At 38.2% G+C, this 17,956-nt stretch overlaps 1 protein-coding gene across 7 annotated transcripts in view; it reads right to left on the reverse strand.

Moving 5' to 3' along the window:
• GRIP1 (glutamate receptor interacting protein 1) overlaps positions 1-17,956 on the reverse strand; it is a 303,215-nt gene that overhangs the window by 22,100 nt on the left and 263,159 nt on the right. For all 7 annotated transcript variants that reach the window (XM_077783507.1, XM_077783509.1, XM_077783511.1 and 4 more), the window contains 5 exons: positions 13,492-13,678; positions 11,946-12,091; positions 10,844-10,924; positions 3,395-3,464; positions 2,991-3,136 (listed from right to left, as the gene is read on the reverse strand). In XM_077783507.1, the coding sequence (XP_077639633.1) occupies positions 2,991-3,136; positions 3,395-3,464; positions 10,844-10,924; positions 11,946-12,091; positions 13,492-13,678 (630 nt within the window). The remainder of the gene's footprint in view (positions 1-2,990; positions 3,137-3,394; positions 3,465-10,843; positions 10,925-11,945; positions 12,092-13,491; positions 13,679-17,956) is intronic.

Consider the following 17,956-nt stretch of genomic DNA (forward strand, 5'->3'; position numbering starts at 1 on the left):
TTCCATAAATATTACTAAAACTAACCAAAACAACTTACAAAATTCAAATGTTATAATTTCTGTTCCTGTAGATAGAAAACCTCAAAAAGGGAAAAAAATCCCAAACCTACATCACTAGCAAAGGCTCAGAGAGTTGCCTCCTTCTAATACTGAACATGGTACTTCAGGCAGAACTGGAGGAACACCAGGATCTTTGAAGGTACTTTGTTTCTTCCCAATTTGCAGACAATTTAGATCTTCAGCCCCTCAGCTTCCCTTTCCACTCTCTTCTATTTCCTCCTTGCTATCCATGTACAGAAAATGCTACACACTAAGAATCAAAGGAGAGAAGAATTCGTGGTGCTCATTCAGCAAAGAATAAAAAGGGGTTTTAGTGCCTACTTGGGGCATTGCCATCGGTGTTTTGGCACAGTCCACATCAACTGCACTTTATTTGACATGCTCTTTCCAGAAGCACCCAGCTCCCCAGATGCCACTGGAAGCCCCTGTCTGGAACACAGCTAGTGGGCTAGCATGCAAGCTGCCACTGCACAGCAGAACCATGGAAGCTTTGCTTGCTTAAAGCATTTATGGAACAGCCACAAATCTCCTGGGATCTAGTGCTGGTACTGTTCATGCAGCTGCGGCATGGGCATGGTACAAGACTTCAACTGAAAGGTGGAAAGTAACATGCCAAGCTAACTGAAAATTAATAGCCAGCACTTGCTAAGGGGTGACACAACACTAACATTTCTCTTCTACAAACACAAAGTGAATAAAAAGTTACTAACAATCAGCAGCCCTTCCACATGAGAGCTGAAGTCTAGATCTCAGTAAATGACTGGAAAGAAGACTGGTCCCTTATACCTGTTTTCTGGTTAGCTGTAGGTCAAAAAATTATTGGCAGAATGTTATGCTGAGCAGAATGTTGGAGCTGTCCAAGAACAGGGCATACATGTGGCCTGAATTCACAAAAGGCCAGTTCTGCCATGTGAAAGCAAAGAATGATGATATTCAAGAAAGGGAGCTAGCCATTAGGGTAATCAGGATTTAAAGATTGTCCTCAGTTTGGGAAGCTGGCAAGAAGAAAAGGAAAGAGAAAAATTGCTGGAAATATACCTTCCATCCAGGGAGAAGATATAAGTGAGGTTAGTACCTCATGGTTATGGGTCTCATGTTTTTGAGATTCTCCATCTTTCTTTTCTTGTGATGCAATTGTGGGTAATTCTTGGAAACCACATTTAATGAAAGTAGGTCCTCTGTGCTGCAGTGCCTCTGCTCTGCCCACTGGCCTCTTGCTCATCAGAATAACATCTGACCAATACAGCGACAAGGGCAAAGAGCAGCACGATCTGGGGACCACCCGACGTGCATCATCCTGCTGTGGCCTCAGCTGCACAGTGGCTCAGAGGAGCATAGATCTGAGACCCCCCACTCCCTGCCTCACCTTCCTCAAAAAAGCATGCAGTGAAAAATAAAAATAAGTTTAAATCTTAATCTGTGTTTTACAAAACATTTTGGAGTGCTCCATGCCTATTAATCAGCATCAGGCTTTTATTTTCCCAGGGAATTTATTACTTTCCTCTGTGGAGTTTGAGCAGTACATTTTTTCCTTTGTGAGGAAAAAAAAAACTCTCATAAGTAAATTAATGACAAATACACAAAGAATTATTTTAGCTCAGATATAATTTTTATTACACCTTTGCTACTATTATGTCACTAAATATCTTTTCTTTAACCTTTGAGGAGACACTAATTTTAAATTTCAAAGTACCTGAAATCTGCTATAAATACTTTCATTTACGCTTTGACACTTAGTCAGCTCTTTACAAGAACAACTTGTACAAATTGTACCATAAGAATTTTTTTACACCAGTAATGTCCAGATAAAACATGGTAGTTGTGTAAGAATCTTGATATAGATATATATCAAATAGTGTGTGTGTGTAAAAGAAAACTGTGGTATAAGAATCCCCCTGAGACTAAAATCTGTATCAGACACCATGGTGTGCAATACCCAAGAGAGGAAAGATCTTATTTTCCATGAGTGGAGACTGAAATCCCCATTTCAATTACAGCAACAATTTGCACAAGGTACTAAATGCAGCTGCCTTTGGTTTGTACTATAATACTGAGAAGATACTTTGTTTGCTTTTAATATCAATTAGGAGGGGGAAAGAAAAAGGAAAAGAATCTTCTAGTGTAATTCGAAACACCACTTCAACAGCTGCACTTAATTTCAAATAATCAAGTGTGGCAGGTTGTGTCTTTTTGCTGTGAGATTGTAAAGAGCTGAAGAGAAGTGAATCTTCAGTTTGTGCTTTTGTGTAACACTGTAATATAAACACCAGTAATAACAGTAGTTATAACTGTCTTACTTTCTTTGCACTACAATGCATAACAAATCACCTATTGTCTCTAGGTAGAAATTCTGCTCTTATGGAATCCACAATGGGGAAGACACAAGACTATTAATAGGTAGAGGTGTAGAAAATTATGGCAGGTCCATTATTCCACTGGGCAGATCAGACATGGCTCCTCCATCAGATATCCAACACGGTGTGTAAAGTACTACTCACCTTTAAGCATGTGCACAGTTGTACCAAAGTGAAATTTTTAAGTTTATGGACAAAGCACACACTACACCACTTTGCTGGAGAATGAAAGCCTAGAGATCCACATTTTGCTAACCATGATTCCAGTTTTAAAAGCACAGAAAATCCCAATACTCTGGTAAGAAACAGATCAACTTTATATGGCTTCACCTGAGGGCCAATTGTCTTTTCAGTGAACTTAAATTTTGCAGTGCAGCTCCTGCAAGCAATACAGCCAATGAAAAAATTCAGCACTTTATATACCGTTAAAATTCTTTTTTAGGTGACATTTTCTGGGTTTCATTAGCATAAACCAGACATGTTCAGAAAAAACATTTCATTAAAATTTAAAAGAAATCCCCTATGCTCTAGAAATCCTGAAAATACACATGAATCTGCAATAGTCATTGCTAATACCGGAATTATCTTCATCTTTGCGGATCTTTAACTTTACAAGGTCTTCACAGTGCTGAAGGATCTGGACAGCATCTTCCATTGAGCAGTTGTCAAGTCGAATATTATCTATTGCCAGCAACTTATCACCCAGTTCAAGTGTCCCAGTTCTGCAAACAAGCAAACAAGCTTACATGAAACTCAAGTAACATTAAAAGAAAGGTATCTGGAAAGGTCTAAACATTATTATAGAAACAAGATGGATTTTTAGGACAATTATTTCTTAATATACCTTCTATTTTTCTAACTTTTCACAGAAGTTTTTATTAAAAAAAAAAGTTCACAGTCTCTTACAAGCTCTCTGTTTGAATTGAATTTAGCTGGTTACACACATAAACAGATTTTTATTGGGACATCTAATGTCTTACCTGTGAGCGACACTTCCTTTCTTGATATCAGAAATAACCAGAGGGTCCCCTGGTTTTCTACTTGATGGAGCTGTAATAAAGAATACATATAGACATTTGGTTTTGTTTCTAGATATGCAGATGGACTAATTTTGACCACAAAGCAATACTTTATACGCATTCTTTACTTGCATTATATTCCTCCCCTACCCCTAAATTATCTGAACTTCAGGTAAAAAAAACACCAGCAGCATATTGGCACAACTGAATACTCCTCAAACAGTAGAAAATTCAGAACTGCAGCAACTGGCACAAGTGAATGTAGCCTGATATGTCCGAGTTCTGGGTTAGACCAGGACTGAGCATGTGAAGACATTACAGTACACCTCCAGTGATCTGTCATAAAATTCTGCATAGTTGCAACATATAAGGAAGACCTTTCAGTGCAACCACTAACGATGATCTTTTGCCAGAATAAATCCTGTAATACTATATCCCTGACCAACAGAGCTGCTCTGACAAAATATCTAGAGTGGGCTAGTCCACATTCTTCTCATCCACTTCTGTCCCATCCAGTGCTTAAGGCAGAGGTATGAAGGTAATGCATCCTGGGCGAGAAGGAGGAATCCACTTCCCAGTAAAGGAGATGCTGTGGACAGTGGCCACACATCCCATTGGGCTAATACACTATTACCGTGTTTGCAGAGGTGTAGCTTACATCACACCAATGTTTGCTTCACTGTAACTCACTGCTTCCTCTGAAGCAACCTGTGCCTCTTTCGATGAGTAACCCTGCCCCCCTGTACTGCTGCTGGAACTGAAGAATTGTGGACTTTTCCCAACTTTGGGGATACCTACTAGAAGCCCTGCAATTCCAGTCAGTTTAGTAAAACTCCCATCACTCCCGTCCTTGCACACTTAATCTCTTTATGGAAAAATGTGACATTAATTGTCAATTTTTCTATCTGTCCATCATGGTTAAAAATATGCTCTGCTCTTCAACGCCAGGCATTGCAATTCTTTACCAACTTGTGCAAAAGTATTTGACAAGTTTCCATTGGCTAGGAAATTTGCTCTGCCATTTTACTTGACCTTTAGTTGCTTAGAAAGCAGTTAAATACACCAGAGGAAGACAACAGTGATCAGTATCTACTTCCAGAGGACTGTTTCTTGAAGTGGCTTCACTGAATGCATTATTTTGGAGGGCTCATCCATTTGCTGACAAAATACTGCACTGAAGATCTGACAAGGCAAGCAGTCAGCTTAGAATTTGAGGCTGATGAAGACAAATTGTTAGACATCAGTGTGGCACATGCTGTCTACCTTTGGGAAGAGCATCACCTACAGCTGCTCTGTGGTGAACAGAGACAGATTTTTGGGACTGCTGACAAGGAGTATAAAAGATTGCCATGTGGTATAACGCTCTCAGATCTCCTGAAAGCATTAATTCATTTTACACATTTAGTGTTCAACTGCCCACACCCTTCCTGCTCTGTGAACTGAGCCCTCTGCATTCTTTCACAGAAGGTAGTTTCCATCAGGCTCCCGTACCTGAACTGACAATCACCCAAAAAGCTGCCCATATTGGAGGATCACCTACAAAACCCTGATGTCAGTTACTTTAGCAGCTCATGAATCTTCTCTTTGATGCAGAATGACAGATCTTCACATACAGCAACCACATAGTAAATTAATAATGACATTTCCAACACAATATGCTAACAGGTCTGGTTAACCTTAGCTGCCCTGGCTGAGACAGCCTTTGAATGTCCAAAGGAACTGTTCAAGAACTGCTAAACAGACATATTTCAAATGCAATGTGAAAGTCCACAAGACAGACATACAAGGACTCTGAAGAATTTTTAGAAATTTGTCTAAAACAGCATGCTTTCAGGAAATTATTATGTTGCAATTTAGAGAATAGCAATTAACTTTTTGCAAGATATGTAATTTTCATAGCTTGTTTCTTATACTTTCATGTCATGGGTCAAATATATTACAATTCCATAATTTACTTGAATCCTTTGGATCTGTTTTACCAATTAGTATCTTGTTAGAATTTTAGAGTATCACTTTGGTGATTTTTTAATTCTATGTTTTTACTCTATGGGTTGCCTTACTCTGAGGTTATATGCTACCCACTGCAGACTAGGATTTGAGTCTTGAAATACTTTTTATGAAAATGTCTTACAAAACTACCAGAACCTAAAAAAACAGTCAATTATTGCTGTAAAAAGAAGAGAGGAGGAACCAAAATGAGGGAAAGAGCACAGCCCAAAGAGCAGAGCCACAAAGTACATGCGGATGCAAAGATTATGATGCTGCACACAAAGTTATCACCATTTCAAACTGAGGAAGTGTGAACCAGCAGCATTATAAGAGTTCTCCTGGGCTATTACTTGGTCTGCAGAATGAAAGACTTTTTGTAGGCACCAAACACAGCTCTGTGTGTAATGAATCCCCCGATAATGAGAAGCGGATACACCACACTTTGTTCTGTTATTGTTCAATACTCATGGCACACTTCCTACAAATTATTCAAGTTGTGTTCCAGAGACAAAATAATGAATTTCCTCCCAAACTTTTGTACCTTTCTGCACATTACCATAGGCTAAGATTGCCTCCCAAACACTGATGAACAGATGCTGTCTCCAGCAAGAAGACTGAGTACTATTACCCTGATTTTACAGATAAGCAAAGGAAATATAGGAAAATTTTGGTTAAGGTATGACAGTTTTCAGTGAGCAATTATATCCTTTATATCTCACAATAGTTCACAGAATATAACAGCTTTGTGTCTGAAATATAACTACTGGCATTTTATCAACAGCTGCAGAAGAGCAGCATTTCTTTGAGTGCAACCCCATGATCTCAATATTTCTGCATAAAATCAAGCAGTCTGTGGAAAATCTCCAACCCCACTCCCAGAATGACGTCTCAGCACAAGTCTTTTGCAGAGAACAGAAAAGTCACCCTAATTTCTCCAAGGTAGCATTAAACTACCTTGACCATGAGATTACCTCCTTTGTCTTTCTGCAATGCCCCATCTCATTCATTATGCAGCCTCCATCCCCTTTGATACACACTGCTGTTTCATCTCTCCCCAGAGAGCAGAGAAACCAGAGATCCAGAGGGAAAGCAGTATTTGACCAGTTAACATATCCACATCTACTAATGCAAGCTTGAAGTGACACTGTACAGCTTCCAGTCTCCAGAATTATTTCTGATTTTAAGAGGCTGTTAAAAATGAAGCACCTTACCACTCACCCATGTCCAGCCTTCTTGTTCAAGTCCCAGCTGCCCCTAATCCTGATCTCAGCTCAGTCTCTCCCCTCAATTTCTGCCTCTCTGTTACAGCTTTACACTTGTTTCCTCTCATTGTCCCCTTTTGCTTGTCCAATGAAGATGTCATCTTTTCTCCTCCCTGTTCCAGCTGTTAGTCTACCTCATGTTCAGCTTTTGTAGAGACTTCAGAGTCTGCATGAATAGCTACAAGTGGAATGAAGAGTGCATAAATTTGTACAGGTACTAAATTTAATGTTGCAGCTAAACATCTCCTGCTAAGCAAGTTGTTGGTTGTCTCTCTTTAAATTACTCTTTGATCCCAGGTCTCCATCCCACATCTCTACCCTCTTCTACTACACTTACCCAGCCACTTGAAAGCAAGTTCAATGAAGTGTTATCAGTTCTGTGTATCAGCTGTTCCATTATGTTTTAAAAAACCCTCAAACAATGCTCCTTTCTTATTTCACTGCTAACTCAAGCAAAACCCCCCCACTAAGTGACTTCAACAGATTTTGGGGTGGACATCTCACTCACCACCCAGACAAAACTCAGCCTGGCTTCAAACTTGGGAGTTTGATCAAACTCTGAACAAACTGAACAAACAAAGGAAAACGCTCATGTGATAGAAAAATACTTTTTATACAGTCAGTCCATTTATCTACAATGCTGGTTTACAGCTACTAGACATTTTTAAGAATAGCATGATTAATAAATAGATGATGGAGCTTTTTAAAATTGCACTGATGCAGCTCTTTTGTTCCTTAAGCTGAGAAATCTGTTGATATTTTTCTGTCTTGAAAAAAATTACTTGTAATGTTTCAAAATTAGAGTAGAGCTTGCCAGGTGAAATCCCAAAACATACAGAAGCATGATTTAGAAAATAAATTCTCATAGTAAATTTATTTGTAGATATTTACTAAGCTTGTTTCTGATGAAATACAAAAACAATAAAGCAGACTACAGTATAGACTCAGAGTGAGTGACTCAGAGAAACTGATGACATTTTGGATGAGATTCTGATATTCTTACCAGCTTTACAGCTTCTTATTCCTTGAGTAGTCCCATTAGCTTCAGAGAGATTATTTATGAAGAAAGGTGCTGCAGTTCATTACCAGTAAGGATATCAGAATCTTACACAAGATAGAAATAAAGAAAAGGAAAGGAAAAAAAAGCTGTTAACTACAATTACCAGAATCCACTAGTAAGACATTTTACTGGACATCATTCAATGTTCTTGACAAAAAAATAATTAGTCTATGATAAAGTAGCCAGTTGCCTCAAAAACCTTTAAAAAAGGTTTTTATCCTTAAAAAGAAAATCTATATTCATTACATGGTTTAAAGTCAATGTCAATGGCAAATAAATTGAAACAGCTTTGAGTACTACTAGCATTACTTGTAAATGTTCCTTCTTCTAGGGAATGATTCTGTCATAAAAGCATAATTACATGCACAGGAACACTCCTGTCTTTTATTTGGATGATATAATTTTAAGAACTGAGACCTTCGATTTGTTCTAATCATGTAAAACTGGGTGTGAAACTAGTGATATGTGAAGCATTAAATATATAGTACATGTATTTGCAAAATATGAAAATATCAAATAAGGTCTTCATTGAGTGTAAGTATCTGTCATTGGTAAAATTAGACAGATATTGCAGAGGTAAGAGAGAAATGAAGAAATTGCACATGAATAGGACTGCAATGTGTGTATGAAGGCAACAGTGGGCAAGACCACTATATTGGGAGATAAGTGACATGAACTATCCAAAAGTCAGAGTCCTGGATTAACAGTAACAGTTATGCTCATGAAACTTTTTTTCTTCTGTCTGCTTTTAAGGGGTTATGCTATCTAAGGGGATTTTTGATGTTTTCTGTTATTTTTCTTGTGCATTAATAAATCTGAAACTAAGGAAAGTCTCTTCTCCTTTTATAAGTCTTGTTTTTCAAAGACCATGAATTAGCTTTATTGTCTTTAGTGTTGTGTGCCACCTCAAGGGCTTCAGTAAAGCACTTGGTTGTAACTCCATGCACGCACTATTGGTGTTCATTACCACAGAAAACAATTCCAAGAAAGAGAATTCAATTCCTCTTCTAGGACCTCTGACTCCTAACAGCTGATCTAGAAGAACTCTTGGACTTAAAAATAGTCAAATGCTCACATGCCAGCCCAAAGTGAAGTTGCACTTCCCATCTGACAAAAAAATGTCTGCCTTGTCTGTCAGATTAGGTAATTTCCTGACTTTCTCATACAAATCCCAAACTAAAAGGTGGGATATGGAAAGTAAGAAAGGTGTTTCTCTGTAATGTTTTAATAGCACTTTCTCATTTACCACTAACTCCACTAACTTAAGATGGAAGAGGATGAAAGAGGTCTCTAGCACTTTCAAGAGATCAAGCCCACAAATGAATGAATCTGATTACTTCCATCCCCCCTGCTTCAGACATACCAACTCTGCCAAGTTTCCCTTCATAATTGTTTCTTAAAAGAAATCATACAGCTTTCTGAAAATATCAGTAATAAATAGCATGCTAATGTGCTAAAGTGTTCTGACAGAAATTTGACAAAATGAATATAAAACACTTATATTCTTCAAATCATACTGTCTTATCTAGGAGTTAATTAGGTAAAACAGAGCAAAACACTGAAAAGCAAGCTTGACATGCAGCAATTCAAGATTTCCACCAGTTATTAATATAAACCCTTTAAAACCATGTAAACAATTAATCCTAGATAAATTTTATATGCATTACTGTTAATGAGATTATTATATATGAGATAATTTAATTTCAATATTAAAGACACTGCAGTATATTCACAAGAGCAGAGCTAAGACCAACCACATGTTACTCTAATTATATAAAGCACTAATTTTTGGAATTAAATTCCAGATCAGTAAGGCATGCAAAGTTTGGAAGAGGAGTGCTAAAAACTAAATTCCAAGAACATTAGTTTGCCTTTAAAAGTTTATTCCTACAGACAAAAAAAAGTAGATGTCTTCATTCCAGAAAACAAAACAAATCAAATTACTAGGAAGATCATATTTTTTCAATAACCTTACAAACCTTTATCAATCTTAAGTAAAACATTTAAATAGAACAGCTTCGCTCGATATTTTCATTTGCAGATACATGTAGACTTATGATTTTGCTTCAAATACCACATCACATCTTACATAGTCTAACAATTAGTCATTCAAGTGTGCAACACAAGCAAACAGGCCTACAGTGTCTCTCATTTGCTCCTCAGATGTAATTTTTAGCACTGAGATCCCTGCTGTATGTTTTATTAACCATACTCCACTGTGCTGGTAAAAGCTTTGAGAATACAAGACAAAGCACAATCTTCCCCCAAGAGAGATGAAAAACTCCAAAGGAAGACTAATAGCCTAAGAAAGGCAACAACCTAAGAGAATGTTAATTCTGATGACACCAGATTCTGCAGTGTCAAGTCCATTAACTTTGATAAGGATTGTTTTTCCTTCCATCAAGAGCTGAATTCAGTATACCTGAGTTTACCTGGCCAAAATCCAGTTCTAACACATTGTTTTACTGTCACCTCACACAATAAGTAAAGGAACACTTAATTTCAAACCACAGCAACAAATACTTTTTGAGAAACAGACTGATGAAGAACTCTTGTGACCTTCTTCAGCAGTCTCCACAATCTCCAGTGAAAGGGGATTTCACTGCAACCCACACACTCAGGACTGCCCACAAGTTATAGAGACTGAGGATGTACCTGGGTTCTGAAGCAGAAAATAACCCTATGTATGTGGATCCTCATGTCTGTGAGACCCTTCAGTGGGGTTCTGTTCAGGAGCCTGTGAGGGACCATGATATACTCTGCTATAAACTTCACAGCTATGGAAATACTTTTGCATGGACCTAATTCTACTGATTTATTTTTTTTTTTAATAAATAACTTTAATAGGAGTTAAATATGTATTCTGCATGAAGAAATAAATCAAACATTAAATTTGGCAAATTTCTGGCTTTGTTAACTACTTGAAGGGAAGTATAAATATATTACAGAACACTATTTAGAAAGAGAAAAAGCAGCAAAAGAAGGTACGAAAAGGAAAAATAAGTTTATACCAAAAGAAATGTTAGTCTGTAGCTACAAGGTCTAGTATCTGCAGATTATCCCATAGATGTGGTCTGAAAAATAAGCCCTTGTACTTACAGCTTATGGTGATGCCAAGTTCCACATTATGCTTCTTTGGTAGTTTCACATGAAATGTTCCACTGCTTGGTATAACTGATTCTATAAAAAAATATTTAAAATGTTAGATAATTTATAAGGCACAGCAATTCCATGAGCATGGAACTATACACGTAAGTTGATGAAATCACATCATAGTCACAAGGCAGGGATGAAACATGGGTGCTAAAATGAAGCAGGTATGATTTATAACTCTACTGGAAATTTCAAGGTAACTCAATTTTTTTTAAGGTTTAACTGAATTTGTGGAGATTGCATGGGCCAGCAGCCAGCTGAGACTGCAGGTTTTTAGCTCATATGCAAGTTCTGAGAGCACACAGGAAAATTTTACTGCTGGCAGACAGCTTTTAATTAAAAGGACAGGAGACTGAGTCGTAAGGATTTCTGACCTTTGTTGCTGCAGGACTAACACTTATTTTTAACTGTCCACTAAGGTAGCTGCCATGAGTTGAAAACATCTAGTGGGAAGAAAACAAATCCAGGGGTGCACACACATAATGTGTACTTGATATACACAGTTTGTGATTTCATGGGTATATTCTGTGTGCTTAAACACATTACAGAATAAAGGAATGCCATTAGTAATAATACTCACCAGAAAAATTAACAATGATTCTTCTGGCCTTTATTAATTAATTTTCTATTATTTTATTTACAGATACTGTAAGTGAAATACTTCAAGAGGTTTTTTTTGTTCATCCACCCTTTTTAATACTTTTCTGTCTTGCAAAACATTTCATTATTTGGCCTGTGGAGGATTTGTCTCTGTTTAGCAGAACATTTCTATCTCAGGCAAGAAAAACCTTAGGATATAATTCAGAGGAAAGACAGTCACCAGATCTTACTACAGGACCTGTCATTTCTATTTGCTTTTGGAAGTAGACTGCAGGGCTGTGTGAAATGAGAAAGCTGTACAAGAAGCCACATTTCAAATAAGTCACTTGAAAACTGAATGGTGTAGATGTGAGAAGAAAACCTCTACCTCAGACGCCTAACACTTGCAATGTACTTGGGATTTATTCCTTCATTTTTCTTGCATGACAGAATAACAGGACATTCATACCTGCAACATCAAATTCTATTTCCAAAGTGACCTTGTTGGTGATAGAGGAATCTCTGAGCAGTTGATTGGCCTCATCAAATGTGCTGTCTTCTGTTGGGATACCATTTATTGACACTATTCTGTCTCCTATTTGTAGTACCCCACACCTTGGTACAAAATGATACAAAACAATCATCAGATGTGCATGTTACCAGAACCAGCAGTATCACAGAATCACAGAATCATTTAGGTTGGGAAAATGCTTTAAGATCACTGAGTCCTACCATTAACCCAGCACTGACAAGTCCACCCTTTCCATGTGGAATTGCCATATTTACATGTCTTTTAAATACCACAGGGAATTGAGTCTGAACTACTTCCCTGGGAGGTCTGCTCCAGTCCTTGACAACCTTTTTCAATTAAGAAATGTTTCCTAATATTCAATCTAAACCTCCCCTAGCACAACTTGAGGCTATTTCCTCTTGTCCTATTGCATGTTATCTGAGAGAAGAGACCAATCCCCATCTGGCTACATCCTATTTTCAGACAGTTGTGGGGACCAATCCCCATCTGGCTACATCCTATTTTCAGATAGTTGTGGGGAGCTATAAGGTTCCCCTTGAACCTCCTTTCCTCCAGATTAAACATGCCCATCTCCCTCAGCTGCTCCTCGTTAGAGCTGTTCTCCTTCACCAGCTCCATTGCCTTTCTCTGGTCGCATTCCATGTGCAAGCAACTCAGTGTCTTTCATACAAAGAGGGGCCCAGAACTGAACACAGCACTCGAGGTGTGGCTTCACCACTGCCAAGTACAGGGACGTGATCACTGCCCTGGTTTGGCTGGCCATGCAGTTTCTGATATGACCCACCCCATCAAACACCTTCAACCAGACCCTGAAGGATTATTATGGCATAGCAGCTCAACAAGCTGCCCAGGCACAGAAGCTGCTGCCCCTTTGTGCCACTACACTATCTGGCACTCCCAGGATGGGTAGTGCCCTCCAGGTGCTGGGACTCAGGAAGTGGGGTCTTCATGCTTCTACCCCACCCATGGACATCATCTGTGCCTCTGACCCTGGGCTGCAGGTGAAATGGCAGCTTGTGCTTGCTTGTCTGTGCAGCCACTATCATTCTCATGACATGATTAAATACATATATAAGCATGAAAATGTAATTGAAGTAATTAGTAAGTCAAAATTCTGGTACTCCCTAAAATTTGATTCTGTACCAAAACTGAAGAGAGCAGGATATCTGCTTTCCCCCTGGCACATTCAATTACCACTATTTTGTCTTCACTGGTTTTTCTAATTTTTTTATTTTGTTTTGTTTTGAATATAGCTTCCAGTTTCCTTCTGGAGGATTCTGTATGGTCAGAACACTGGTGCTTGTCATTCTTTTATACCTGATCAAGTGCATGAAACACCACTGTCAGAACAGAAAGTGTATTTCTTGCCCCACTCCATTGAGCAAAGCCCTGCAATTTGTCACAAACTGAGAGAAAGCAACAAGCCCAAAGTACCCGAGGAACGCTCAGCGAATGTATTTAGCAATTGATTAAAGAGCCTCACCTTTCTGCCGGACTGTCAGCCTCAATATAGGAAATGAGAGGTGGAGAGGACAAGGTCTCGGTAGCGAACACGCTGCCCTGGAGCTGTATCCCAAACCCCACTATGGGGTCAGCTGTCAGCACTACTTCTGTGGTTTCTGTGTGGACGACCTGCCCAGCCAAACCAACAGTGCTAGAGGCTAAAGACACTATAAAACAGAGCAGACCAGGAGGAAAGACATTCATACACAGCAGAAGTTCCATTGCTTTTTGAGAAAATTGATCTTTCCAATAAAACTAGTCAATGGCTCTTTAAAAGTCAATTTAGGCTAAAGTTTATAAATTGTGTATAAACAGTCATGGCAAATAAGATAATAGAAAACAACTGGTTTTATGCTGGAATGCAAAAAGATAGTTCTTGTTCTGAGTAAAATAAATGCGTTTGATAGAGCCACTCCAAAAATCTCAGGACTTCCTTGAATTCTGTTTGCATTAGGTTGGAGACATAGATAAGCAGAACTTTAACAGGAACTAAGGCAATTGGAGGCATAAGCCCAGCTGTTATTCAGGCAGATTCTTCTTTTGAACATCTCATTGCAATTCATTGTTGTTAGCAACAAAGCACGTGGATCAGGCTTGCTTGCAAAAGTAAGGATGCCATCTTCTTGTACATGTTTACTGTAAGTCAGCAATTTGTCAGGCTGACTGGGTACTGTAAGGAAGTTGAACAAACCACTCTGTTTTGGCAACCAGTATATCTCAAGGGATTGTGAGAAAAAAATTTCTGTGGGGTCTCTCAAAATTTCTGTGGGGTCTCTGTGGGAGACCCTTCTAGGAGAAACTCAGGCAGCTACTTCTGTTCCCCTGATTTACTCACACTTTTTCTGAAAGGCTGCAGAACAGTACAAATAAAGACAAAAACAACAGTGATTCAATGCAATTACCTGTGAAAGGAGAGGACTGCACCTTTGCCTCCCTGATCTCTGTCTAAACATCTATTGTATTATGGTTTGAATTCCCCCAGCGACAAACTATTGCCTTTCATTATGTCATACACAGAAAGCTGGAGTTTTTACCTCTTCACCTCTAATTTCCTTCAAAACCCTCTTCTGACTGTAGCAGCTGCTAAGAATTAGGTAAAATTTCATGGTTTATTTGAAGGATAGTTTACCTGTGCCTTTTTTTTTTTTTTCTCTTAGATGTGGGAAAAAAATGTTGACATTATAGATAATATTAGCACAACTGTAAAAAGATGTCAGATGTTATGTAAGTATTTTCCCACACTATGGGGCTGCAAGCATTAGACCTTTGCTCTATATCAGTTAGTATATATCTGATTGATGTGGCACAATTGGCAATAACAGTTCTTAGCAAAATTTTCACTTGCCAAAAGCCTCACTAGTTTTTGCTTTCTCCCAGCAAAGCTCCTTCCCACTCTAAAACTGTCCCTTCCAAATAACTGTGAATTCTTTCTCATATCTTATTTTTTCTTTCTAAGAATTGTGCATTATTTCAGACACTCAATAGCTTCCTTCTTATTGTTTATTTTATCTGCACTCAATAAGATATGCTTATACACAAATGCAAATACTAAAAATCTGTTCTTAGAAACTTCCATCAGCTTTAGCATTTACTGCATGTGAGAAATAGGTTTCTCCAGGCCTCATTGTTTCAAAGGCTAAAATATAATGAAACCAAATAAATTAATATAATACCTAAGACACCTTCTAGAAACATCTTAATTTAGGGCAGCCAATCTCAGGAAAGTTCAATTTTCCCTTTCTTAAATGTCATATAACAATTACTTGTTAACTTCATCTCTATTTCCCATCACTCATGTCTCCATTCCCTCCTTGCACCAGGTATCTAGCTGACTCTGTAACCTTCTTACTCTTTTTATAATGTCCTACCAGGAACCTAAATATCTCATAAAATTTATTTCAAGACAGTAAAAGTTTTAATTCACATTGGAAAAATAAGCCACTATCTGTGGGATTTAAAACTCACTCCGATAAACATTTTGATGATGTTGATGCTAAAGTATGACAACTTAAGAACTCCTTCCACTCCGAAAGAAAAGGAAAGAGAAACAGGAACAAAAAAAAAACCTTCAGAGATGAAAAATATCCTTTTCTAATAATGTAACAATAGCTATCTTCTAAGACTCTGTAAAATGTCACAGGTACCCAAATCCGTGACTTAGAGCACATTGGTGTTTGTAACTCAACAGTAACTGTAGAAAGAAACACTGACATTTTTTGGGTCCTTGAAGGATTAGAATTTTTACAGGCCAGGAAGAAGCGCTGTTGATTTAAAAAGGGGACATGGATGTGTTCGTAGTTCCAGTGAACACTGGTTGCTATTGCTAGGAGTAAATTCCAGCATACTTGTATAGTTCTTGTCTAACTCTTAGCAACATTCCTGGGGGCTGATTTCCTATATGCTCTGCAGTTATGTAAATAATGATCATGAATTTGAAGATTATGTACTTTTTGTGCCTGCAGTTATACAAGAAGCAGAACAAGATGTGCTTCAAGGTATATCTGTGGATTATTATGCCTCCAGTCTCCCATTCTGACACACAAGAAATTGAAAAATGTTCACAATTCCTCCTGATAGCTGCTGAGAAAAGAGCACCCATGCATGTCTAAAACCCTCTCCAATTTCTACCAGATATGCAACCCTAGTAATATAAATTTATATAAATTATGTCTCTCTTTCAACCACTAATAGGGACCTATTACAAAATACTTCAAGATTTAAACTTAAACAAAATAATAATCTAAGTGTTTCCATAATGAATCCCATACCTTAAACAAACAAAAGCAGAGGAAGAACAAAACCTGAAAACAAGTGGCAAAAAAAAAGCTTGAGGCAGCAGGGCATGCCCTCAGTTCTTACAGCCACATATTTAGAAAGATCTGCATAACTAATGCAATGATTGTTAAATCATGACCATGAGTCTTGTAACCCCTTGCGCCATCACAGTTCATCTTCATGAATTATGCCATGATCACATTATGTTGTGCAAATATTCTTAAATAATTGGCAATGTAAACCTTCTAGCAACCTACATATTTTTATTGCCAAGTAACATTCTAAAAGATTTATTAAAATTTACTTTAATAAAACTTGCAAATGATTCAATTGGGTTAAGGGAAAAAAATCCCACTAAAATTAAGAGTGTGCTACTCCTTTCCATGAACAGCACAGCAGTCAGTCTACCTGGTTCTCATGAGTCTCCCACAAAGGGAGAGTGTTCCAAGTCTTGTCGATGGAAAGGTACATGACTGGACATTCGGAGTAGTGTGGGTCTCTCAAGTTGGCTGTTACTGCTGTCACAAGTATGGGTATAATTCCACTAACAAAGTAAGGAACTCTGCCTGGGCTGATAAGCAAACTCACAAAGAGAGCAAACAAGTCTGGCTGGACAGCCAATTTCTCAGAAGCCAGTTCCAGTACAGGGCTGTTGATGTAGTCACAGATTGTAATGAGGCACTGACCACTCAGTGACGGGGCCAGTTTCATATATTGTGTAATGCTCTACATCAAGACCTCACAATGCAAATGGGTAACAAACTACTGCACAACAAAGCCCTGTCCTAACTTCTCCAATCTAGAGATCTGTTTACTCATAGCAGCTTGTCATCCCCAGGGCCTTCTGACTTTAAAAATCTTTTAGGTACGCTGCACTACTGTGACTGTTCCACTTAAATGCCACATCACTGGCCTTGTTTGGAGTCTTTGCAAGATAACACAGACAAAGCTTCCTTGAAGGAAAAATATCTGAAAATTTTAACAATGCAAGTTACAGCTGCGTCCAAGATCCATAACAGGATTAGCTTTGAAGATTTCATCCTTTGTTGAACAGCTAAAAATGTAGCACAACTGATGAATGATTTTTTGCATTGATTTTACTATTCAAAGAAATTACTACTAATGTAACACTACTACTGTTTCTCATGTGCAGAGGAGAACATATAAGAGCTGGACCTCTACTGATACCATAGCATGACAAACACAGCATCCCCCTGTGACCCAAAAGAATGTATTAGAAGCTAACATGTCAACAGATGAACTGTGAAAAATGGCTGATCAGATTAAAAACAAAAAAATGCACTTACAGGCAAATGTTATGCAAAAATATGTGCTTTACAGAAGAAATAAGAAAAAGCAAGCAACAAAAACTGCAAGAAAGCAAAACTTCAGCTCCTCTCTAATGTATTCTCACAATTCCATGGTGACTGACCTTGGAAGCTGCTGGTTTGCTCTGGTTTTACTATGACCATGGGGAATCTTTAAAACACAGCAGCAGTGCTGTATTGTGCAGCAGCTCAGTTCTTTCAGAATGGACTTCTGAGTATTGTTATATAGAGCAAATGATTTACAGAGCAGTTCTCACCTCCCTGCTCTGGAGGAACTGAGCTGCTGTGGATTGCACAAAGATGGACAAGCCAAAAGAGAGGTAGCACTTGCATGGAGTCTGG

Source organism: Lonchura striata, chromosome 5 (assembly GCF_046129695.1).
Source record: "Lonchura striata isolate bLonStr1 chromosome 5, bLonStr1.mat, whole genome shotgun sequence".
NCBI lineage: Eukaryota > Metazoa > Chordata > Aves > Passeriformes > Estrildidae > Lonchura > Lonchura striata.